We start from the raw sequence: 27,121 nt of genomic DNA on the forward strand, positions 1-27,121 counted from the left end.
GGAGTTCAAGCCTCTGTCTCAACCGGCATAACCCTCCAGTGAACTACATCATAGCCTGGTCTAATGCGAAGGTAATTACACAATAAAACTCATTTAATTAACACTAAATCAGAGGACTGAAGTCCTATATTTGGAGCTGAGCTGGCCCCTATCCAAACCACCACTTGCTGGGTAAGGCCCCGACTACTCTGTGTGTGCGTGCGTGCGTGCGTGCGTGCGTGCGTGCGTGCGTGCGTGCGTGCGTGCGTGCGTGCGTGCGTGTGTGCAGGGCTCGAGATCTGGGCTTTGTTCCAAGTTTATGAAAATCCATCCTTTCTCCCTCCCTCTGGTCAGAAGTTGTGCACTATATAAGGACTAGTGTGTTTGTGTTATATTGTGTTAAGTGCACTACAGTATATAAGGACTAGTGTGTTTGTGTTATATTGTGTTAAGTGCACTACAGTATATAAGGACTAGTGTGTTTGTGTTATATTGTGTTAAGTGCACTACAGTATATGAGGACTAGTGTGTTGTGTTATATTGTTTTAAGTGCACTACAGTATATGAGGACTAGTGTGTTTGTGTTATATTGTTTTAAGTGCACTACAGTATATAAGGACTAGTGTGTTGTGTTATATTGTGTTAAGTGCACTACAGTATATAAGGACTAGTGTGTTGTGTTATATTGTTTTAAGTGCACTACAGTATATAAGGACTAGTGTGTTGTGTTATATTGTGTTAAGTGCACTACAGTATATAAGGACTAGTGTGTTGTGTTATATTGTTTTAAGTGCACTACAGTATATAAGGACTAGTGTGTTTGTGTTATATTGTGTTAAGTGCACTACAGTATATAAGGACTAGTGTGTTGTGTTATATTGTGTTAAGTGCACTACAGTATATAAGGACTAGTGTGTTTGTGTTATATTGTGTTAAGTGCACTACAGTATATAAGGACTAGTGTGTTTGTGTTATATTGTGTTAAGTGCACTACAGTATATAAGGACTAGTGTGTTGTGTTATATTGTTTTAAGTGCACTACAGTATATAAGGACTAGTGTGTTGTGTTATATTGTTTTAAGTGCACTACAGTATATAAGGACTAGTGTGTTGTGTTATATTGTGTTAAGTGCACTACAGTATATAAGGACTAGTGTGTTTGTGTTATATTGTGTTAAGTGCACTACAGTATATAAGGACTAGTGTGTTGTGTTATATTGTGTTATGTGCACTACAGTATATAAGGACTAGTGTGTTGTGTTATATTGTTTTAAGTGCACTACAGTATATAAGGACTAGTGTGTTGTGTTATATTGTTTTAAGTGCACTACAGTATATAAGGACTAGTGTGTTTGTGTTATATTGTGTTAAGTGCACTACAGTATATAAGGACTAGTGTGTTGTGTTATATTGTGTTATGTGCACTACAGTATATAAGGACTAGTGTGTTGTGTTATATTGTTTTAAGTGCACTACAGTATATAAGGACTAGTGTGTTGTGTTATATTGTGTTAAGTGTACTACAGTATATAAGGACTAGTGTGTTGTGTTATATTGTTTTAAGTGCACTACAGTATATAAGGACTAGTGTGTTTGTGTTATATTGTGTTAAGTGCACTACAGTATATGAGGACTAGTGTGTTGTGTTATATTGTTTTAAGTGCACTACAGTATATAAGGACTAGTGTGTTTGTGTTATATTGTGTTAAGTGTACTACAGTATATAAGGACTAGTGTGTTGTGTTATATTGTGTTAAGTGCACTACAGTATATAAGGACTAGTGTGTTGTGTTATATTGTGTTAAGTGCACTACAGTATATAAGGACTAGTGTGTTTGTGTTATATTGTGTTAAGTGCACTACAGTATATAAGGACTAGTGTGTTTGTGTTATATTGTGTTAAGTGTACTACAGTATATAAGGACTAGTGTGTTTGTGTTATATTGTGTTAAGTGCACTACAGTATATAAGGACTAGTGTGTTTGTGTTATATTGTGTTAAGTGCACTACAGTATATAAGGACTAGTGTGTTTGTGTTATATTGTGTTAAGTGCACTACAGTATATAAGGACTAGTGTGTTTGTGTTATATTGTGTTAAGTGCACTACAGTATATAAGGACTAGTGTGTTTGTGTTATATTGTGTTAAGTGCACTACAGTATATAAGGACTAGTGTGTTGTGTTATATTGTTTTAAGTGCACTACAGTATATAAGGACTAGTGTGTTTGTGTTATATTGTGTTATGTGCACTACAGTATATAAGGACTAGTGTGTTTGTGTTATATTGTGTTAAGTGCACTACAGTATATAAGGACTAGTGTGTTGTGTTATATTGTGTTAAGTGCACTACAGTATATAAGGACTAGTGTGTTTGTGTTATATTGTGTTATGTGCACTACAGTATATAAGGACTAGTGTGTTTGTGTTATATTGTGTTAAGTGCACTACAGTATATAAGGACTAGTGTGTTTGTGTTATATTGTGTTAAGTGCACTACAGTATATAAGGACTAGTGTGTTGTGTTATATTGTTTTAAGTGCACTACAGTATATAAGGACTAGTGTGTTGTGTTATATTGTGTTAAGTGCACTACAGTATATAAGGACTAGTGTGTTTGTGTTATATTGTGTTAAGTGCACTACAGTATATAAGGACTAGTGTGTTTGTGTTATATTGTTTTAAGTGCACTACAGTATATAAGGACTAGTGTGTTGTGTTATATTGTGTTAAGTGCACTACAGTATATAAGGACTAGTGTGTTGTGTTATATTGTTTTAAGTGCACTACAGTATATAAGGACTAGTGTGTTGTGTTATATTGTGTTAAGTGCACTACAGTATATAAGGACTAGTGTGTTGTGTTATATTGTTTTAAGTGCACTACAGTATATAAGGACTAGTGTGTTTGTGTTATATTGTGTTAAGTGCACTACAGTATATAAGGACTAGTGTGTTGTGTTATATTGTGTTAAGTGCACTACAGTATATAAGGACTAGTGTGTTTGTGTTATATTGTGTTAAGTGCACTACAGTATATAAGGACTAGTGTGTTTGTGTTATATTGTGTTAAGTGCACTACAGTATATAAGGACTAGTGTGTTGTGTTATATTGTTTTAAGTGCACTACAGTATATAAGGACTAGTGTGTTGTGTTATATTGTTTTAAGTGCACTACAGTATATAAGGACTAGTGTGTTGTGTTATATTGTGTTAAGTGCACTACAGTATATAAGGACTAGTGTGTTTGTGTTATATTGTGTTAAGTGCACTACAGTATATAAGGACTAGTGTGTTGTGTTATATTGTGTTATGTGCACTACAGTATATAAGGACTAGTGTGTTGTGTTATATTGTTTTAAGTGCACTACAGTATATAAGGACTAGTGTGTTGTGTTATATTGTTTTAAGTGCACTACAGTATATAAGGACTAGTGTGTTTGTGTTATATTGTGTTAAGTGCACTACAGTATATAAGGACTAGTGTGTTGTGTTATATTGTGTTATGTGCACTACAGTATATAAGGACTAGTGTGTTGTGTTATATTGTTTTAAGTGCACTACAGTATATAAGGACTAGTGTGTTGTGTTATATTGTGTTAAGTGTACTACAGTATATAAGGACTAGTGTGTTGTGTTATATTGTTTTAAGTGCACTACAGTATATAAGGACTAGTGTGTTTGTGTTATATTGTGTTAAGTGCACTACAGTATATGAGGACTAGTGTGTTGTGTTATATTGTTTTAAGTGCACTACAGTATATAAGGACTAGTGTGTTTGTGTTATATTGTGTTAAGTGTACTACAGTATATAAGGACTAGTGTGTTGTGTTATATTGTGTTAAGTGCACTACAGTATATAAGGACTAGTGTGTTGTGTTATATTGTGTTAAGTGCACTACAGTATATAAGGACTAGTGTGTTTGTGTTATATTGTGTTAAGTGCACTACAGTATATAAGGACTAGTGTGTTTGTGTTATATTGTGTTAAGTGTACTACAGTATATAAGGACTAGTGTGTTTGTGTTATATTGTGTTAAGTGCACTACAGTATATAAGGACTAGTGTGTTTGTGTTATATTGTGTTAAGTGCACTACAGTATATAAGGACTAGTGTGTTTGTGTTATATTGTGTTAAGTGCACTACAGTATATAAGGACTAGTGTGTTTGTGTTATATTGTGTTAAGTGCACTACAGTATATAAGGACTAGTGTGTTTGTGTTATATTGTGTTAAGTGCACTACAGTATATAAGGACTAGTGTGTTGTGTTATATTGTTTTAAGTGCACTACAGTATATAAGGACTAGTGTGTTTGTGTTATATTGTGTTATGTGCACTACAGTATATAAGGACTAGTGTGTTTGTGTTATATTGTGTTAAGTGCACTACAGTATATAAGGACTAGTGTGTTGTGTTATATTGTGTTAAGTGCACTACAGTATATAAGGACTAGTGTGTTTGTGTTATATTGTGTTATGTGCACTACAGTATATAAGGACTAGTGTGTTTGTGTTATATTGTGTTAAGTGCACTACAGTATATAAGGACTAGTGTGTTTGTGTTATATTGTGTTAAGTGCACTACAGTATATAAGGACTAGTGTGTTGTGTTATATTGTTTTAAGTGCACTACAGTATATAAGGACTAGTGTGTTGTGTTATATTGTGTTAAGTGCACTACAGTATATAAGGACTAGTGTGTTTGTGTTATATTGTGTTAAGTGCACTACAGTATATAAGGACTAGTGTGTTTGTGTTATATTGTGTTAAGTGCACTACAGTATATAAGGACTAGTGTGTTTGTGTTATATTGTGTTAAGTGTACTACAGTATATAAGGACTAGTGTGTTGTGTTATATTGTGTTAAGTGCACTACAGTATATAAGGACTAGTGTGTTTGTGTTATATTGTTTTAAGTGCACTACAGTATATAAGGACTAGTGTGTTTGTGTTATATTGTGTTAAGTGCACTACAGTATATAAGAACTAGTGTGTTTGTGTTATATTGTGTTAAGTGCACTACAGTATATAAGGACTAGTGTGTTGTGTTATATTGTGTTAAGTGCACTACAGTATATAAGGACTAGTGTGTTTGTGTTATATTGTGTTAAGTGCACTACAGTATATAAGGACTAGTGTGTTGTGTTATATTGTGTTATGTGCACTACAGTATATAAGGACTAGTGTGTTGTGTTATATTGTGTTAAGTGCACTACAGTATATAAGGACTAGTGTGTTTGTGTTATATTGTGTTAAGTGCACTACAGTATATAAGGACTAGTGTGTTTGTGTTATATTGTGTTAAGTGCACTACAGTATATAAGGACTAGTGTGTTGTGTTATATTGTGTTAAGTGCACTACAGTATATAAGGACTAGTGTGTTTGTGTTATATTGTGTTAAGTGCACTACAGTATATAAGGACTAGTGTGTTTGTGTTATATTGTGTTAAGTGTACTACAGTATATAAGGACTAGTGTGTTGTGTTATATTGTGTTAAGTGCACTACAGTATATAAGGACTAGTGTGTTGTGTTATATTGTGTTAAGTGCACTACAGTATATAAGGACTAGTGTGTTGTGTTATATTGTTTTAAGTGCACTACAGTATATAAGGACTAGTGTGTTGTGTTATATTGTGTTAAGTGCACTACAGTATATAAGGACTAGTGTGTTGTGTTATATTGTGTTAAGTGCACTACAGTATATGAGGACTAGTGTGTTGTGTTATATTGTGTTAAGTGCACTACAGTATATAAGGACTAGTGTGTTGTGTTATATTGTTTTAAGTGCACTACAGTATATAAGAACTAGTGTGTTGTGTTATATTGTGTTAAGTGCACTACAGTATATAAGGACTAGTGTGTTTGTGTTATATTGTGTTAAGTGCACTACAGTATATAAGGACTAGTGTGTTGTGTTATATTGTGTTAAGTGTACTACAGTATATAAGGACTAGTGTGTTTGTGTTATATTGTGTAAAGTGCACTACAGTATATAAGGACTAGTGTGTTGTGTTATATTGTGTTAAGTGCACTACAGTATATAAGGACTAGTGTGTTGTGTTATATTGTTTTAAGTGTACTACAGTATATAAGGACTAGTGTGTTTGTGTTATATTGTGTTAAGTGCACTACAGTATATAAGGACTAGTGTGTTGTGTTATATTGTGTTAAGTGCACTACAGTATATAAGGACTAGTGTGTTTGTGTTATATTGTGTTAAGTGCACTACAGTATATAAGGACTAGTGTGTTTGTGTTATATTGTGTTAAGTGCACTACAGTATATAAGGACTAGTGTGTTTGTGTTATATTGTTTTAAGTGCACTACAGTATATAAGGACTAGTGTGTTGTGTTATATTGTGTTAAGTGCACTACAGTATATAAGGACTAGTGTGTTGTGTTATATTGTGTTAAGTGCACTACAGTATATAAGGACTAGTGTGTTTGTGTTATATTGTGTTAAGTGCACTACAGTATATAAGGACTAGTGTGTTGTGTTATATTGTGTTAAGTGCACTACAGTATATAAGGACTAGTGTGTTGTGTTATATTGTTTTAAGTGCACTACAGTATATAAGGACTAGTGTGTTTGTGTTATATTGTGTTATGTGCACTACAGTATATAAGGACTAGTGTGTTTGTGTTATATTGTGTTAAGTGCACTACAGTATATAAGGACTAGTGTGTTGTGTTATATTGTGTTAAGTGCACTACAGTATATAAGGACTAGTGTGTTGTGTTATATTGTTTTAAGTGCACTACAGTATATAAGGACTAGTGTGTTGTGTTATATTGTTTTAAGTGCACTACAGTATATAAGGACTAGTGTGTTGTGTTATATTGTTTTAAGTGCACTACAGTATATAAGGACTAGTGTGTTTGTGTTATATTGTGTTAAGTGCACTACAGTATATAAGGACTAGTGTGTTGTGTTATATTGTGTTAAGTGCACTACAGTATATAAGGACTAGTGTGTTTGTGTTATATTGTGTTAAGTGCACTACAGTATATAAGGACTAGTGTGTTGTGTTATATTGTGTTAAGTGCACTACAGTATATAAGGACTAGTGTGTTTGTGTTATATTGTGTTAAGTGCACTACAGTATATGAGGACTAGTGTGTTTGTGTTATATTGTTTTAAGTGCACTACAGTATATAAGGACTAGTGTGTTTGTGTTATATTGTGTTAAGTGCACTACAGTATATAAGGACTAGTGTGTTGTGTTATATTGTGTTAAGTGCACTACAGTATATAAGGACTAGTGTGTTGTGTTATATTGTGTTAAGTGCACTACAGTATATAAGGACTAGTGTGTTTGTGTTATATTGTGTTAAGTGCACTACAGTATATAAGGACTAGTGTGTTGTGTTATATTGTGTTAAGTGCACTACAGTATATAAGGACTAGTGTGTTTGTGTTATATTGTGTTAAGTGCACTACAGTATATAAGGACTAGTGTGTTTGTGTTATATTGTGTTAAGTGCACTACAGTATATAAGGACTAGTGTGTTGTGTTATATTGTGTTAAGTGCACTACAGTATATAAGGACTAGTGTGTTGTGTTATATTGTGTTAAGTGTACTACAGTATATAAGGACTAGTGTGTTGTGTTATATTGTTTTAAGTGTACTACAGTATATAAGGACTAGTGTGTTTGTGTTATATTGTGTTAAGTGCACTACAGTATATAAGGACTAGTGTGTTGTGTTATATTGTGTTATGTGTACTACAGTATATAAGGACTAGTGTGTTTGTGTTATATTGTTTTAAGTGCACTACAGTATATAAGGACTAGTGTGTTTGTGTTATATTGTGTTAAGTGTACTACAGTATATAAGGACTAGTGTGTTTGTGTTATATTGTTTTAAGTGTACTACAGTATATGAGGACTAGTGTGTTTGTGTTATATTGTGTTAAGTGCACTACAGTATATAAGGACTAGTGTGTTTGTGTTATATTGTTTTAAGTGCACTACAGTATATAAGGACTAGTGTGTTGTGTTATATTGTGTTATGTGTACTACAGTATATAAGGACTAGTGTGTTTGTGTTATATTGTTTTAAGTGCACTACAGTATATAAGGACTAGTGTGTTTGTGTTATATTGTGTTAAGTGTACTACAGTATATAAGGACTAGTGTGTTTGTGTTATATTGTGTTAAGTGCACTACAGTATATAAGGACTAGTGTGTTTGTGTTATATTGTGTTAAGTGCACTACAGTATATAAGGACTAGTGTGTTTGTGTTATATTGTGTTAAGTGCACTACAGTATATAAGGACTAGTGTGTTGTGTTATATTGTGTTATGTGCACTACAGTATATAAGAACTAGTGTGTTTGTGTTATATTGTGTTAAGTGTACTACAGTATATAAGGACTAGTGTGTTGTGTTATATTGTGTTAAGTGCACTACAGTATATAAGGACTAGTGTGTTTGTGTTATATTGTGTTAAGTGCACTACAGTATATAAGGACTAGTGTGTTTGTGTTATATTGTGTTAAGTGCACTACAGTATATAAGGACTAGTGTGTTTGTGTTATATTGCGTTATGTGCTCATGGGTTTCTACTATATGGCTCAGAAATGACTAAATCTAGCTTCCCACCAGAATATTTATGTCACAGGTTTCATGTTCCTACATCGTCCCAAAATCCTGTGGTGGGAAATGTTTTATGAACACTGTGTACAGGCTCCCTGACGGTTATGCCAACCCCGACCCCATCCCTTAGTGTTCTTCTCAGAGCGACAATGTGTTGGCAGAATTCATTTGGAGGGGAAACGACTCATAATATTTACTCTAATAGCCGAAAGATACTGGAAGAGTAATAATGAATTCTGGTTACCAAGGAAACAGAGATTTGTTCCACACACACAGTGAGACGCGAACTCTCCTATGAGGACTTTTCCTCATATTTGAATCTCTCCAAAAGTGGGCAACAAAATGTCAAGTAGAACTCTATGCTAAATAGGTTTACGCACATAATATTTGCCAGGGGTACAGGGTCCCCAGTGACTCAGTTGGTAGTGCATGGTGTTTGCAGGGGTACAGGGTCCCCAGTGACTCAGTTGGTAGTGCATGGTGTTTGCAGGGGTATAGGGTCCCCAGTGGCTCAGTTGGTAGTGCATGGTGTTTGCAGGGGTACAGGGTCCCCGGTGACTCAGTTGGTAGTGCATGGTGTTTGCAGGGGTATAGGGTCCCCAGTGACTCAGTTGGTAGTGCATGGTGTTTGCAGGGGTACAGGGTCCCCGGTGACTCAGTTGGTAGTGCATGGTGTTTGCAGGGGTACAGGGTCCCCAGTGGCTGAGTTGGTAGAACATGGTGTTTGCTGGGGTACAGGGTCCCCAGTGGCTCAGTTGGTAGTGCATGGTGTTTGCAGGGGTACAGGGTCCCCAGTGACTCAGTTGGTAGTGCATGGTGTTTGCAGGGGTACAGGGTCCCCAGTGACTCAGTTGGTAGTGCATGGTGTTTGCAGGGGTACAGGGTCCCCAGTGGCTCAGTTGGTAGTGCATGGTGTTTGCAGGGGTACAGGGTCCCCAGTGACTCAGTTGGTAGTGCATGGTGTTTGCAGGGGTATAGGGTCCCCAGTGACTCAGTTGGTAGTGCATGGTGTTTGCAGGGGTACAGGGTCCCGAGTGGCTCAGTTGGTAGTGCATGGTGTTTGCAGGGGTACAGGGTCCCCAGTGACTCAGTTGGTAGTGCATGGTGTTTGCAGGGGTACAGGGTCCCCAGTGGCTCAGTTGGTAGTGCATGGTGTTTGCAGGGGTACAGGGTCCCCAGTGACTCAGTTGGTAGTGCATGGTGTTTGCAGGGGTATAGGGTCCCCAGTGACTCAGTTGGTAGTGCATGGTGTTTGCAGGGGTACAGGGTCCCCGGTGACTCAGTTGGTAGTGCATGGTGTTTGCAGGGGTACAGGGTCCCCAGTGACTCAGTTGGTAGTGCATGGTGTTTGCAGGGGTACAGGGTCCCCAGTGACTCAGTTGGTAGTGCATGGTGTTTGCAGGGGTATAGGGTCCCCAGTGACTCAGTTGGTAGTGCATGGTGTTTGCAGGGGTACAGGGTCCCCAGTGGCTCAGTTGGTAGTGCATGGTGTTTGCAGGGGTACAGGGTCCCCAGTGACTCCGTTGGTAGTGCATGGTGTTTGCAGGGGTATAGGGTCCCCAGTGACTCAGTTGGTAGTGCATGGTGTTTGCAGGGGTACAGGGTCCCCAGTGGCTCAGTTGGTAGTGCATGGTGTTTGCAGGGGTATAGGGTCCCCAGTGACTCAGTTGGTAGTGCATGGTGTTTGCAGGTGTACAGGGTCCCCAGTGGCTCAGTTGGTAGTACATGGTGTTTGCAGGGGTACAGGGTCCCCAGTGACTCAGTTGGTAGTACATGGTGTTTGCAGGGGTACAGGGTCCCCAGTGGCTCAGTTGGTAGTGCATGGTGTTTGCAGGTGTACAGGGTCCCCAGTGACTCAGTTGGTAGTGCATGGTGTTTGCAGGGGTATAGGGTCCCCAGTGACTCAGTTGGTAGTACATGGTGTTTGCAGGGGTACAGGGTCCCCAGTGGATCAGTTGGTAGTGCATGGTGTTTGCAGGGGTACAGGGTCCCCAGTGACTAAGTTGGTAGTACATGGTGTTTGCAGGGGTACAGGGTCCCCAGTGACTCAGTTGGTAGTGCATGGTGTTTGCAGGTGTACAGGGTCCCCAGTGGCTCAGTTGTTGTTTGCTACAACAAACTAACTGCTAGCTGGCTACAAAAACGAACCACTAGCTGGCTATAACAAACTAACTGCTAGCTGGCTACAAAAACTAACCACTAGCTGGCTATAACAAACTAACTGCTAGCTGGCTACAACAAACTCACCACTAGCTGACTACAATAATTTAACAGCAAGCTGGCTACAACAACCTAACTGTTAGCTGGCTACAACAAACTAACCAACAGCTGGCTACAATAAGCCAACCACTAGCTGGATACAATAAGCTAACCACTAGCTGGCTACAATAAGCTAACCACTAGCTGGCTACAATAAGCTAACCACTAGCTGGCTACAATAAGCTAACCACTAGCTGGCTACAATAAGCTTCACCCTTGACATTGTTAAAGCACTCCAAACGAGTGAACAGACAAAACAATGAAAGTTGTAACCTAAACCAGCACAGACCCTCTCATCAGTCAAGGTTGAAACTCCTATCACAGCTAAATGACATATGTTACCGATGATTCAGACTGAACAACGCATTATAGCTAATCAGTCACTGGACAGCGATAAAACCGCTGATGTGATGGTGCTGTTTTCACTCTAATTATGACCAGACTTGCTTCGAGAGTTACTTCAGTTCATAAAACTAAATAGTTTTACAAAGTAATCAACCTTTAAAAAATCATGTAATTGATGTAATAGTGTTGAGATGAGTGCAAAAGCACATTGAAGTACAACCTACTGATAATTGTAACTTATTTTTGCATCCTTTTTCCCCACTGGTTGAGATACAGCATCAGTTGAATTTATAGTAAAGGGTCATCTACTCTTAAGGGTTAAAACAACATTAACTAGCCATCTATCCATCCACTTCACATCTACTGCTAGATGATGGTAAAATACTATTGCTCTGAATTAATAAAAATAACGCTTTTTCCTCAAAGTTAATTTTTAATATCACCAGAATCAGCTCTAGATATTTGCAGTCTCAACAATCTATCCAACTAACCCTCCGACACAGTCTCTAACCCAAGCCTCCAAGCCCCATCCCACTACCTCAGTCCCAACAATCAATCCAACTAACCCTCCGACACAGCCTCTAACCCCAGCCTCCAAGCCCCATCCCACTACCTCAGTCCCAACAATCAATCCAACTAACCTTCCGACACAGCCTCTATCCCCAGCCTCCAAGCCCCATCCCACTACCTCAGTCCCAACAATCAATCCAACTAACCCTCCGACACATCCTCTAAGCCCAGCCTCCAAGCCCCAACCCTCTCTACCTCAGTCCCAACAATCTATCCAACTAACCCTCCGACACAGCCTCTAACCCCAGCCTCCAAGCCCCATCCCACTATCTCAGTCCCAACAATCTATTCAACTAACCCTCCGACACAGCCTCTATCCCCAGCCTCCAAGCCCCATCCCACTACCTCAGTCCCAACAATCTATCCAACTAACCCTCCGACACAGCCTCTAACCCCAGCCTCCAAGCCCCATCCCACTACCTCAGTCCCAACAATCTATCCAACTAACCCTCAGACACAGCCTCTATCCCCAGCCTCCAAGCCCCATCCCACTACCTCAGTCCCAACAATCAATCCAACTAACCTTCCGACACAGCCTCTAACCCCAGCCTCCAAACCCCATCCCAGTACCTCAGTCCCAAAAAACTATCCAACTAACCCTCCGACACAGCCTCTAACCCCAGCCTCCAAGCCCCATCCCACTACCTCAGTCCCAACAATCAATCCAACTAACCTTCCGACACAGCCTCTAACCCCAGCCTCCAAGCCCCATCCCACTACCTCAGTCCCAACAATCTATCCAACTAACCCTCAGACACAGCCTCTATCCCCAGTCTCCAAGCCCCATCCCACTACCTCAGTCCCAACAATCAATCCAACTAACCCTCCGACACAGCCTCTAACCCCAGCCTCCAAGCCCCATCCCACTACCTCAGTCCCAACAATCTGTCCAACTAACCCTCCGACACAGCCTCTATCCCCAGCCTCCAAGCCCCATCCCACTACCTCAGTCCCAACAATCAATCCAACTAACCTTCCGACACAGCCTCTAACCCCAGCCTCCAAGCCCCATCCCACTATCTCAGTCCCAACAATCTATTCAACTAACCCTCCGACACAGTCTCTAAACCCAGCCTCCAAGCCCCATCCCACTACCTCAGTCCCAACAATCTATCCAACTAACCCTCCGACACAGCCTCTAACCCCAGGCTCCAAGCCCCATCCCACTACCTCAGTCCCAACAATCAATCCAACTAACCTTCCGACACAGCCTCTAACCCCAGCCTCCAAGCCCCATCCCACTACCTCAGTCCCAACAATCAATCCAACTAACCCTCAGACACAGCCTCTATCCCCAGCCTCCAAGCCCCATCCCACTACCTCAGTCCCAACAATCAGTCCAACTAACCCTCCGACACAGCCTCTATCCCCAGCCTCCAAGCCCCATCCCACTACCTCAGTCCCAACAATCAATCCAACTAACCCTCCGACACAGCCTCTAAGCCTAGCCTCCAAGCACCAACCCTCTCTACCTCAGTCCCAGCCGAATGGCTCCAGCCTCACCAACCAGGTGTAACCTACTAACCCAACCTCACTAGCCTCAACAGTATATATGTGTGTTTGCTCATGTGAGTGTGTGAGAGCAACAGCCCATCTGCCCTCTCCCCATCCCTCGTTGCCCCAGGCAGCCATCCAGCCAGGCTGTGTTTGATGTTTGTTGTGGAGCCCTGGTCCTGGCGAACCCTCAGCGCTGGGCAACCAGCCCCAGATTAGTGCATCAGCATGGAGCACAGACGTGACGCTCCACAGTCAAGATTAGAGACCCATATCTAACATGCAACCCCACTGGACAGCAGCAGCAGCGGTGGAAGGGAACTGAAGGGGGGTGGGGAACTGAAGGGGGGTGGGGGAACTGAAGGGGTGTGGGGGGTACTGAAGGGGGCTGGGGGAACTGAAGGGGGTAACTGAAGGGGATGTGGGGAACTGAAGGGTGGTGGGGGGGACCTGAAAGGGTGGAGGGTAACTGAAGGGCGGTGGGGCGGAACTGAAGGGGGTGGGGTGGGGGGTGGGGGAGGAACTGGGGGGGACTGAAGGGAGTGGGGTGGGGGGTGTGGGAGGAACTGGGGGGTACTGGGGGGGTGGGAGGAACTGAAGGGGGAGGGGGTACTGGGGGGGTGGGGGGAACTGAAGGGGGATACTGGGAGGGTGGGGGGGAACTGAAGGGGGAGGGGGGTACTGGGGTGGGTGGGGGGGAACTGAAGGGGGAGGGGGGTACTGGGGGGGTGGGGGGGACTGAAGGGGGGGGGGGGGGTACTGGGAACTGAAAGGGAGGGGGTAAGTCACAATGCATGAACCCAAGGTCAACAACTATCAGAAACCCTGCCAAGACTCTCCTTGGGATGTGTGTCAGTGTGTGTGAGTCATACCTCCTCCACACTGTACGTTGCAGTATTGCCAGGAGCTGTGTGTCCAAAGGTAGAGGTGCTCTGGTGCTCTCTGCTCCTCACTGACATCATCACGTTCAGTTACGTTCAGAGACACTGTGTACTCATAGTGTATCCCGTAGGTCTGGTCATGGAACAACAGCACCTAGGGGAAAGGGAGTTACGTTCAGAGACACTGTGTACTCATAGTGTATCCCGTAGGTCTGGTCATGGAACAACAGCACCTAGGGGAAAGGGAGTTACGTTCAGAGACACTGTGTACTCATAGTGTATCCTGTAGGTCTGGTCATGGAACAACAGCACCTAGGGGAGACGGAGTTACGTTCAGAGACACTGTGTACTCATAGTGTATCCCGTAGGTCTGGTCATGGAACAACAGCACCTAGGGGAAAGGGAGTTACGTTCAGAGACACTGTGTACTCATAGTGTATCCCGTAGGTCTGGTCATGGAACAACAGCACCTAGGGGAAAGGGAGTTACGTTCAGAGACACTGTGTACTCATAGTGTATCCTGTAGGTCTGGTCATGGAACAACAGCACCTAGGGGAGACGGAGTTACGTTCAGAGACACTGTGTACTCATAGTGTATCCCGTAGGTCTGGTCATGGAACAACAGCACCTAGGGGAAAGGGAGTTACGTTCAGAGACACTGTGTACTCATAGTGTATCCCGTAGGTCTGGTCATGGAACAACAGCACCTAGGGGAAAGGGAGTTACGTTCAGAGACACTGTGTACTCATAGTGTATCCCGTAGGTCTGGTCATGGAACAACAGCACCTAGGGGAAAGGGAGTTACGTTCAGAGACACTGTGTACTCATAGTGTATCCTGTAGGCCTGGTCATGGAACAACAGCACCTAGGGGAAAGGGAGTTACGTTCAGAGGCACTGTGTACTCATAGTGTATCCCGTAGGTCTGGTCATGGAACAACAGCACCTAGGGGAAAGGGAGTTACGTTCAGAGACACTGTGTACTCATAGTGTATCCTGTAGGTCTGGTCATGGAACAACAGCACCTAGGGGAAAGGGAGTTACGTTCAGAGACACTGTGTACTCATAGTGTATCCCGTAGGTCTGGTCATGGAACAACAGCACCTAGGGGAGACGGAGTTACGTTCAGAGACACTGTGTACTCATAGTGTATCCCGTAGGTCTGGTCATGGAACAACAGCACCTAGGGGAAAGGGAGTTACGTTCAGAGACACTGTGTACTCATAGTGTATCCTGTAGGTCTGGTCATGGAACAACAGCACCTAGGGGAGACGGAGTTACGTTCAGAGACACTGTGTACTCATAGTGTATCCTGTAGGTCTGGTCATGGAACAACAGCACCTAGCGGAAAGGGAGTTACGTTCAGAGACACTGTGTACTCATAGTGTATCCTGTAGGTCTGGTCATGGAACAACAGCACCTAGGGGAAAGGGAGTTACGTTCAGAGACACTGTGTACTCATAGTGTATCCTGTAGGTCTGGTCATGGAACAACAGCACCTAGCGGAAAGGGAGTTACGTTCAGAGACACTGTGTACTCATAGTGTATCCTGTAGGTCTGGTCATAGAACAACAGCACCTAGGGGAAAGGGAGTTACGTTCAGAGACACTGTGTACTCATAGTGTATCCTGTAGGTCTGGTCATGGAACAACAGCACCTAGGGGAAAGGGAGTTACGTTCAGAGACACTGTGTACTCATAGTGTATCCTGTAGGTCTGGTCATGGAACAACAGCACCTAGGGGAAAGGGAGTTACGTTCAGAGACACTGTGTACTCATAGTGTATCCCGTAGGTCTGGTCATGGAACAACAGCACCTAGGGGAAAGGGAGTTACGTTCAGAGACACTGTGTACTCATAGTGTATCCCGTAGGTCTGGTCATGGAACAACAGCACCTAGGGGAGACGGAGTTACGTTCAGAGACACTGTGTACTCATAGTGTATCCTGTAGGTCTGGTCATGGAACAACAGCACCTAGGGGAGACGGAGTTACGTTCAGAGACACTGTGTACTCATAGTGTATCCTGTAGGTCTGGTCATAGAACAACAGCACCTAGGGGAAAGGGAGTTACGTTCAGAGACACTGTGTACTCATAGTGTATCCCGTAGGTCTGGTCATGGAACAACAGCACCTAGGGGAAAGGGAGTTACGTTCAGAGACACTGTGTACTCATAGTGTATCCTGTAGGTCTGGTCATGGAACAACAGCACCTAGGGGAAAGGGAGTTACGTTCAGAGACACTGTGTACTCATAGTGTATCCTGTAGGTCTGGTCATGGAACAACAGCACCTAGGGGAAAGGGAGTTACGTTCAGAGACACTGTGTACTCATAGTGTATCCCGTAGGTCTGGTCATGGAACAACAGCACCTAGGGGAGACGGAGTTACGTTTAGAAACATTGGCTTGTTATGTTCAGACACAATGTCCCGATAGTGTATACCATAGAGATGGGCTGAGAGACTGGGTCATGCTCAGAGACACAGAGTGAGTGAGTGAGGAGAGAGACATAATATATAGACATCATATGACATTTAAAATGTCTTTATTATTTTGGAACTTTTGTGAGTGTAATGTTTACTGTACATTTTTTTCAGTTGCTTTGCCAATGTAAACATGTTTCCCATGCCAATAAAGCCCCTTGAATTGAATTGAGAGAGAGGAAGGAAAGAGACTTAGAATTGTTTTCTTTAATGAGCCATCCTCATGAACTTAAAAACACCTTATTACCCCCACCCTCCTAAAACCATAGCACCAAACCTTAGCACAACCACAATAACAGTACAATGCACAATCCAGATCCACATTACAGACGTACATTTAACCTGCCCTCTCTAGCAGAACATACAGCCTCCCCCAAGCCCCCACTCATCCTGAAATACTTTGTAAAGCAAGGAGAGAGATGTCCACCTCTACAAGGCAGCAATCCCAACTTTTGCTAGGACCCTGAAGGATGTTACCTTCAACCGCAGCCCCAGAATCTCAAAGGTTACAGAGAGCTGGTAGTCCCATCCACCAAACTACCAGGTGTGTGGTATAGAGGAGACAGACCCACTGGTGGCCCTCCAGTTTACAGAGAGCTGGTAGTCCCATCCACCAAACTACCAGGTGTGTGGTATAGAGGAGACAGACCCACTGGTTGCCCTCCAGTTTACAGAGAGCTGGTAGTCCCATCCACCAAACTACCAGGTGTGTGGTACAGAGGAGACTGACCCACTGGTGGCCCTCCAGGTTACAGAGAGCTGGTAGTCCCATCCACCAAACTACCAGGTGTGTGGTATAGAGGAGACAGACCCACTGGTTGCCCTCCAGTTTACAGAGAGCTGGTAGTCCCATCCACCAAACTACCAGGTGTGTGGTATAGAGGAGACAGACCCACTGGTGGCCCTCCAGTTTACAGAGAGCTGGTAGTCCCATCCACCAAACTACCAGGTGTGTGGTACAGAGGAGACTGACCCACTGGTGGCCCTCCAGTTTACAGAGAGCTGGTAGTCCCATCCACCAAACTACCAGGTGTGTGGTATAAAGGAGACAGACCCACTGGTGGCCCTCTAGGTTACAGAGAGCTGGTAGTCCCATCCACCAAACTACCAGGTGTGTGGTATAGAGGAGACAGACCCACTGGTGGCCCTCTAGGTTACAGAGAGCTGGTAGTTCCATCCACCAAACTACCAGGTGTGTGGTATAGAGGAGACAGACCCACTGGTGGCCCTCCAGTTTACAGAGAGCTGGTAGTCCCATCCACCAAACTACCAGGTGTGTGGTACAGAGGAGACTGACCCACTGGTGGCCCTCCAGTTTACAGAGAGCTGGTAGTCCCATCCACCAAACTACCAGGTGTGTGGTATAAAGGAGACAGACCCACTGGTGGCCCTCCAGTTTACAGAGAGCTGGTAGTCCCATCCACCAAACTACCAGGTGTGTGGTATAGAGGAGACAGACCCACTGGTGGCCCTCCAGTTTACAGAGAGCTGGTAGTCCCATCCACCAAACTACCAGGTGTGTGGTACAGAGGAGACTGACCCACTGGTGGCCCTCCAGTTTACAGAGAGCTGGTAGTCCCATCCACCAAACTACCAGGTGTGAAACAGGGAAGAGACTCAGGAGGTATGCTAATTTGGTATAGAGCAGCCCTAACCCACTCTATTAAATTAGTCAAAACAGGAACATTTTACATATGGCTATAAATTAATAAGGAAATTATCTCAACACAGAAAAATGTCCTCATGTGTGCTATCTATATCCCCCCAATAAAATCCCCATACTTTAACGATGACAGCTTCTCCATCCTAGAGGGGGAGATCAACTATTTCCAGGCCCAGGGACATGTACTAGTCTGTGGCGACCTAAATGCCAAAACTGGATAAGAACCTGACACCCTCAGCACATAGGGGGACAAAAACCCACCTGGAGCTGATAGTATTTCCTCCCAAATATGCCCCCCTACACACAACTATGACAACATAACCAACAAAAGCAGGTCACAACTCCTGCAGCTCTGTAACACACTGGGTCTGTAATATAGTCATTGGTAGGCTTCGTGGTGACTCCTATGGTAGGTACACCTACAGCTCATCCCTTGGCAGTAGTACTGTAGATTACTTTATTACTGACCTCAACCCGGAGTCTCTCAAAGCGTTCACAGTCAGCCCACTAACATCCCTATCACATCACAGCAAAATCACAGTCTACTTGAACAGAGCAATACTCAATCATGAGGCATCAAAGCCAAAGGAAGATTGAAGGAAAGTAGTGTTGAAACCTACCAAAAAACAATTAGGCAACAACAAATTCAATCCCTTTTAGACAACTTCCTGGACAAAACATTTCACTGTAATAGTGAAGGTGTAAACTTGGCAGTAGAAACCCTAAGAAAGAAATTGAGAAACCTATCTAACCAAAAACACAGAGACCAAGAAAACCTGAGTCTATGCCTTCACTATGGTGAATCACTAAAACAATACAGAAATACACTACGGAAGAAGGAACAGCACATCAGAAATCAGCTTAATTGAAGTAATTGAAGAATCCATAGACTCTAACCACTTCTGGGGAAATTGGAACACACTAACTAAACAAACAACAGCACAAAGAGTTATCTATACAAAATGGAGATGTATGGATAAACCACTTCTCTAATCTTTTTGGCTCCATAACAAAGAACAGCAAAAACATATACATGATCAATTACACATCTTAGAATCAGCTAATAAAGACTACCAGAATTCATTGGATTATCCAATTACATTGAATGAACTACAGGACAATATACAGACAATATACAGACCACAAATTTAAATTGGCTATACTTAAATTATTTAACATCATCCTCAGCTCTGGCATCTTCCCTAATATTTGGAATAACTACCGTGGGATGTGCGTCAACAGCAACCTTGGGAAATTCCTCGGCATTATAATTAACAGCAGACTTGTACATTTCATCAGTGAAAACAACGTACTGAGCAAATGTCAAATTGGCTTTATGCCAAATTACCCTACGACAGACCACGTATTCACCCTGCACACCCTAATTGACAAACAAACAAAAACCAAACCAAAACAAAGGCAAAGTCTTGTCATGCTTTGTTGATTTCAAAAAAGCTTTTGACTCAATTTGGCATGAGGGTCTGCTACAAATTGATGGAAAGCGGTGTTGGGGGAAAAACATAAGACATTATAAAATCCATGCACACAAACAAAAGTGTGCAGTTAAAATTGGCAAAAAACTCAAACATTTCTTCCCACAGGGCCATGGGGCGAGACAGGGATGTAGCTTGAGCCCCACCCTCTTCAAAAGATATATTAATGAATTGGCGAGGGCACTAGAACAGTCTGCACAACCCGGCCTCACCTTACTAGAATCTGAAGTCAAATGTTTACTCTTTAGCCTCCCGGGTGGCGCAGTGGTCTAGGGCACTGCATCGCAGCGCTAGCTGTGCCACCAGAGTCTCTGGGTTCGCGCCCAGGCTCTGTCGCAGCCGGCCGCGACCGGGGGGTCCGTGGGGCGACGCACAATTGGCCTAGCGTCGTCCGGGTTAGGGAGGGTTTGGCCGGTAGGGATATCCTTGTCTCATCGCGCTCCAGCGACTCCTGTGGCAGGCCGGGCGCAGTGCGCGCTAACCAAGGGGGGCGGGTGCACGGTGTTTCCTCCGACACATTGGTGCGGCTGGCTTCCGGGTTGGAGGCGCGCTGTGTTAAGAAGCAGTGCGGCTTGGTTGGGTTGTGCTTCGGAGGACGCATGACTTTCGACCTTCGTCTCTCCCGAGCCCGTACGGGAGTTGTAGCGATGAGACAAGATAGTAATTACTAGCGATTGGATACCACGAAAATTGGGGAGAAAAGGGGGTAAAAATAAAAAATAAAATAAATAAATAAAAGTTTACTCTTTGCTGATGGTCTGGTGCTTCTGTCCCCAACCAAGGAGGGCCTACAGCAGCACCTGGATCTTATGCACAGATTCTGTCAGACCTGGGCCCTGACAGACCTGACAGGCCCTGACAGACCTGGGCCCTGTCAGACCTGGGCCCTGACAGACCTGGGCCCTGTCAGTAGTCCCAGACCTGGGCCCTGTCAGACCTGGGCCCTGACAGACCTGGGCCCTGTCAGACCTGGGCCCTGTCAGACCTGGGCCCTGACAGACCTGGGCCCTGACAGACCTGGGCCCTGACAGACCTGGGCCCTGTCAGACCTGGGCCCTGACAGACCTGGGCCCTGTCAGACCTGGGCCCTGTCAGACCTGGGCCCTGCCAGACCTGGGCCCTGTCAGACCTGGGCCCTGACAGACCTGGGCCCTGTCAGACCTGGGCCCTGACAGACCTGGGCCCTGTCAGACCTGGGCCCTGTCAGACCTGGGCCCTGACAGACCTGGGCCCTGTCAGACCTGGGCCCTGACAGACCTGGGCCCTGACAGACCTCAGACCTGGGCACTGACAGACCTGGGCCCTGACAGACCTGGGCCCTGACAGACCTGGGCCCTGACAGTAAATCTCAGTAAGACAAAAATAACGGCGTTCCAAAAAAGGTCCAGTTGCCAGGACCACAAATACAAATTCCATCTAGACACCGTTGCCCTAGAGCACACAAAAAACTATACCTACCTTGGCCTAAACATCAGCACCACAGGTAACTTCCACAAAGCTGTGAACGATCTGAGACAAGGCAAGAAGGGCATTCTATACCATCAAAAGGAACATAACATTTCATATACGATCTGGCAAAAAAAATTGAATCAGTTATAGAACCCATTGCCCTTTATGGTTGTGAGGTCTGGGGTTCACTCACCAACCAAGAATTCACAAAATAGGACAAACTCCAAATTGAGCCTCTGCAAGCAGAATTCTGCAAAAATATCCTCTGTGTACGTAAAACACCAAATAATGCATACAGAGAAAAATTCGGCCGATACCCGCTTATTATCAAAATCCAGAAAAGAGCCGTTAAATTCTACAACCACTTACAAGGAAGTGATTCCCAAACATTCCAAAACAAAGCCATTACCTACAGAGAGATTAGTGGCCGACCGAAAATTAAGGAAAGCTTTGACTATGTACAGAATCAGTGAGCATGGCCTAGCAGAGGCCGCCATAGGCAGACCTGGCTCTCAAGAGAAGACAGGCTATGTGCACACTGACAACAAAAATGAGGTGGAAACTGAGCTGCACTTCCTAACCTCCTGCCAAATGTATGACCATATGAGAGACACATACTGTATTTCCCTCAGATGACAGAGACCCACAAAGAATTCCAAAACAAATAAAATTTGATAATATCTATTGGGTGAAATACCACAGTGTGCCATCGCAGCAGCAAGATTTGTGACCTGTTGCCACAAGAAAAGGGCAACCAGTGAAGAAAAAACACCATTGTAAATACAATCCATTTATGTTTATTTATCTTCCCTTTTGTACTTTATCTATTTGTACATCATTATAACAGTGTACATAGCCATAATATGACATTTGAAATGTGTCTATTCCTTTAAAACTTGTGAGTGTAAAGTTTATTGTTAATTTTTGATTGATTATTTCACTTTTGTTTATTATCTATTTCACTTGCTTTGGCAATGTAAACACGTTTCCCATGCCAGTAAAGCCCTTAGAATTGAATCGAGAGAGAGAGAGAGAGAGAGAGAGAGAGAGAGAGAGAGAGAGAGAGAGAGAGAGAGAGAGAGAGATGGAGGAGAGATGGAGGAGAGAGGGAGCATTCATTCATTCTCTATAATCCCTGCCAGTGATGTAAAGATGTATGATCCAGTGGAGGCTGCTGAGGGGAGGTCGGCTCATAATAATGGCTGGAACGGCGCGAATGGAATGCCATCAAAACATATGTTTGGTGTATTCGATACCATTCCACCTATTCCGCTCCAGCCAATGCCACGAGCCCGTCCTCCCCAATTAAGGTGCCACCAACCTCCTGTGGTATGATCTTCATTTGATCAGGAAATGTAAAACTTGTAGTGCATTTAAGGTTTAAAAGGGCATCTGAAGTTTGAACATTTCCACTTTGATATTTCAGACTTGATTTTCCATTACCAAAAATGTATCAATCCCTACAAATGTTTGTATATAATCCACATAATAACTGACATTTCCTGTTGCTGCAGGAATATTTCCCTACTGTAGCAAACTGGCTCAAATTAAGATACTACATCTGTATCACATGATGCCTCCAGAGGGCCATTTGGGTTGGCAGGTAGCCTAGATGCTAGAGTGTTGGACCAATAACCCACCTGGTTGCTGGATCAAATCCCCAAACTGACAAGGTAAAAATATGTCATTCTGCCCCTGAACAAGGCAGTTAACCCATTGTTCCCTGGTAGGCTGTCATTGGAAATAAGAATTTGTTCTTAACTGACTTGCCTAGTTAAATAAAGATTACATTTAAACTAACACCAACTTCCTCCCTTTGAAGCCCAATTTCCATGCTCTTTATCTCTTCCTCTCTCTCTGTCCCTCTCTGATCTCTGTCATGTGGAGTAGACTGAGGAGGGTAAATGCATCAGCTCAACATGCATTTACATGATAGGGATACACACACACACACACACACACACACACACACACACACACACACACACACACACACACACACACACACACACACACACACACACACACACACACACACGCACACACACACACACACACACACACACACTCTCTCCTCCCCCCAACACACACACACACCATCTCTCTCTATATGATAGGTTTACCATGAGATGCAGCGGGGTCTTGGTGGGTCCCTTGGCGGACATTTTCTCCCAGAGTCCTCTCCGGACGTAGCGCACTGTAGTGCCGGCCAGCTGGAACTCTCCAGGAAGCTCGATCTTCCAGTCACTGTTGATGGACCTCTTGGTAGAGTCTTTCATTGCTGGAACAAGCAGGACGTAGAATTAATTTAAGAGGAAGTTCAGGACAACTTGATGTTAGATGGTTCCCTATCACTTGCCCCTATCACTTCCATTGAACGTAAGCATACCACAGTCTCCACCAACATGCCCAGACCTTTATAGCATTGTGTGCTCAAACTGTAAAAGCAGGTTGTCGGGTTCAATTCCCACTCTGACTGTTCCCCTTAAATCACTACCTTTATTCAAACCCATAATTCAAACCATGTCTCTACCCTAAAATATATATATGTTTAATTTAAAGAGGAGCAAACAAACAATGAACATGTAGCAGGCAGGCAAGGTGAACACACACTTCTCTGAAAAGGACTTTTGATGCCCAAATGGGCTGCTTTCCAAATAGCCAACCCCGGTCAGTGCGGTTTTACTTCTCGCAGTGCCTGAACCACAGGAAAGCACAGCATCAGAGACCCAGTCGGTTCCAACTAAGAGAGTGTCCCTTGATGTGGAGACTGTGGAGGTTGTGAAGTCCAGCAAACAGACTACCTCACCGCATGTCCACAGTTATCCCCTGTGGACATGCGATGCTTGACTTAAGGTTGTTGGGTAATGCATTAGAAAGAGAGCGAGGGTGGAGAGAGAGAGAGAGAAAATAATGAGAGAGAGAATAAAGAGAGAGAGAATAAAGAGAGAGAGAGCGAGACAGAGAGACTGTTGGGGTGTACTGTGAGACATTCCATAAGAATTGAATGTTTGAGCCAGGTTTTCCAAATGCATGTTGTTTTAATTAGGACGACCAGAGAGAGCTCCAGAGAAATAGAAAACCACAGTGAATGGACTCTTTCTAAACACGGTTGTTTTACTGCATGTCTATGAACTTACAGATTTACATGGAACTGAAAATAATTCAACCATAATTAAACTGCCCAGGAACATAATATTAACTATATACAAAACAACAACTTCAGATCTTTCAAAATGTGTTTAACCACATCGTTAAATCAACTTAAATTAAAATGCATTAGAATATTAGCATCACTGTCTGATGGTCATCATTAGAACATTAGCATCACTGTTCATGGTCATCATTAGAATATCAGCATCACTGTTCCATGGTCATCATTAGAATATCAGCATCACTGTTCCATGGTCATCATTAGAATATTAGCATCACTGTTCCATGGTCATCATTAGAATATTAGCATCACTGTTCCATGGTCATCATTAGAATATTAGCATCACTGTTCCATGGTCATCATTAGAATATTAGCATCACTGTTCCATGGTCATCATTAGAATATTAGCATCACTGTTCATGGTCATCATTAGAATATCAGCATCACTGTTCCATGGTCATCATTAGAATATTAGCATCACTGTTCCATGGTCATCATCAGAATATTAGCATCACTGTTCATGGTCATCATCAGAATATTAGCATCACTGTTCATGGTCATCATTAGAATATTAGCATCACTGTTCATGGTCATCATTAGAATATCAGTATCACTGTTTCCATGGTCATCAACAGAATATTAGCATCACTGTTCCATGGTCATCATTAGAATATTAGCATCACTGTTCATGGTCATCATTAGAATATCAGTATCACTGTTTCCATGGTCATCATTAGAATATTAGCATCACTGTTCCATGGTCATCATTAGAATATTAGCATCACTGTTCCATGGTCATCATTAGAATATTAGCATCACTGTTCCATGGTCATCATTAGAATATCAGCATCACTGTTCCATGGTCATCATTAGAATATTAGCATCACTGTTTGTAACGTCCTGTCCAGAGTTCTTTTTGCTTGTTTAGCTTGTTTAGTGTTGGTCAGGACGTGAGCTGGGTGGGAATTCTATGTTGTGTGTCTAGTTTGTCTGTTTTTGTGTCCAGCCTAATATGGTTCTCAATCAGAGGCAGCTGTCAATCGTTGTCCCTGATTGAGAATCATATATAGGAGGCTTGTTTTGTGTTGGGATTTTGTGGGTGATTGTTTCCTGTCTCTGTGTTTGTGTTCTGCACCAGATAGGTCTGTCTCGGTTTTCACATTTGTTATTTTGTATTTTGTATAGTGTTCACGTATTCGTCTCTTTGTTTATTAAATATGTTGAACACTAGCCGCGCTGCATTTTGGTCCTCTCCTTCACCAATGGAAGAAAACCGTTACACTGTTCCATGGTCATCATCAGAATATTAGCATCACTGTTCCATGGTCATCATTAGAATATTAGCATCACTGTTCCATGGTCATCACTGTGTTGTTTACTAGCTCTACAAAAACATAAATTCTCTTTTCCTTTTCTACACATTGTATTTCACAAGTTTCCCTTAGGTACAGACCGAGGATCAGCTTCTCCTCTCCCAATCTTAAGCTTAACCAGGGTAGAACTGCCGCTTTCTAGCAGCGGGAAGCTTATAAGAAATCCCTCTATGCCCTCCAACGAACCATCCAACCGGGAAAGCGTCAATACAGAACTAAGATCGAATCATACTACACCGGCTCCGACGCTCGTCAGATGTGGCAGGGCTTGCAAACTATTACAGACTACAAAGGGAAGCACAGTTGAGAGCTGTCCAGTGACATGAGCCTAACAGATGAGCTAAATAACTTCAATGCTCGCTTCGAGGCAAGTAGAAACTGAAACATGCATGAGAGCATCAGCTGTTCCGGACGACTGTGTGATCACGCTCTCCGCAGCCGATGTGAGTAAGACCTTTAAACAGGTCAACATTCACAAGGCCGCAGAGCCAGGCGGATTACCAGGACGTGTACTCCGAGCATGTGCTGACCAACTGGCAAGTGTCTTCACTGACATTTTCAACCTCTCCCTGTCTGAGTCTGTAATACCATCATGTTTGAAGGAGACCACCATAGTCCCTGTGCCCAAGAACACTAAGGTAACCTGCCTAAATGACTACCGACCCGTAGCACTCATGTCTGTAGCCATGAAATGCTTTGAAAGGCCGGTCATAGCTGACATCAACACCATTATCCCAGAAACCCTAGACCCAGTCCAATTTGCATACCACACCAACAGATCCACAGATAATGCAATCTCTATTGCACTCCACACTTCCCTTTCCCACCTGAACAAAAGGAACACCTACGCGAGAATGCTATTCATTGACTACAGCTCAGCGTTCAACACCATAGTGGCCTCAAAGCTCAAAACTAAGCTAAGGACCCTAGGACTAAACACCTCCCTCTGCAACTGGATCCTCGACTTCCTGATGGGCCGCCCCCAGGTGGTAAGGGTAGGTAACAACACATCCGCCACGCTGATCCTCAACACGGGAGCCCCTCAGGGGTGAGTGCTCAGTCCCCTCCTGTAATCCCTTTTCACTCACGACTGCATGGCCAGGCACGACTCCAACACCATCATTAAGTTTGCTGATGACAACAGTTTGCTGATCACCAACAACGATGAGACAGCCTATAGGGAAGAGGTCAGAGACCTGACCGTGTGGTGCAAGGACAACAACCTCTTCCTCAACGTGATCAAGACGAAGGAGATGATTGTGGACTACAGGAAAAGGAGGACAGAGCACGCCCCCATTCTCATCGATGGGGCTGTAGTGGAGCGGGTTGAGAGATTCAAGTTCCTTGGCGTCCACATCACCAACAAACATGGTCCAAGCACA

At 43.3% G+C, this 27,121-nt stretch overlaps 1 protein-coding gene across 1 annotated transcript in view; it reads right to left on the reverse strand.

The window, feature by feature from the left end:
• The window catches only part of adamts17 (ADAM metallopeptidase with thrombospondin type 1 motif, 17), a 177,456-nt gene that overhangs the window by 18,622 nt on the left and 131,713 nt on the right, over positions 1–27,121 (reverse strand). The window contains exons 15-16 of the mRNA XM_039000368.1: positions 23,336–23,493; positions 14,121–14,283 (exon numbers count right to left, since the gene is read on the reverse strand). Coding sequence (XP_038856296.1) covers positions 14,121–14,283; positions 23,336–23,493 — 321 coding nt within the window. The remainder of the gene's footprint in view (positions 1–14,120; positions 14,284–23,335; positions 23,494–27,121) is intronic.

The sequence above is a fragment of the Salvelinus namaycush genome, chromosome 1 (genome assembly GCF_016432855.1).
Source record: "Salvelinus namaycush isolate Seneca chromosome 1, SaNama_1.0, whole genome shotgun sequence".
Lineage (NCBI taxonomy): Eukaryota > Metazoa > Chordata > Actinopteri > Salmoniformes > Salmonidae > Salvelinus > Salvelinus namaycush.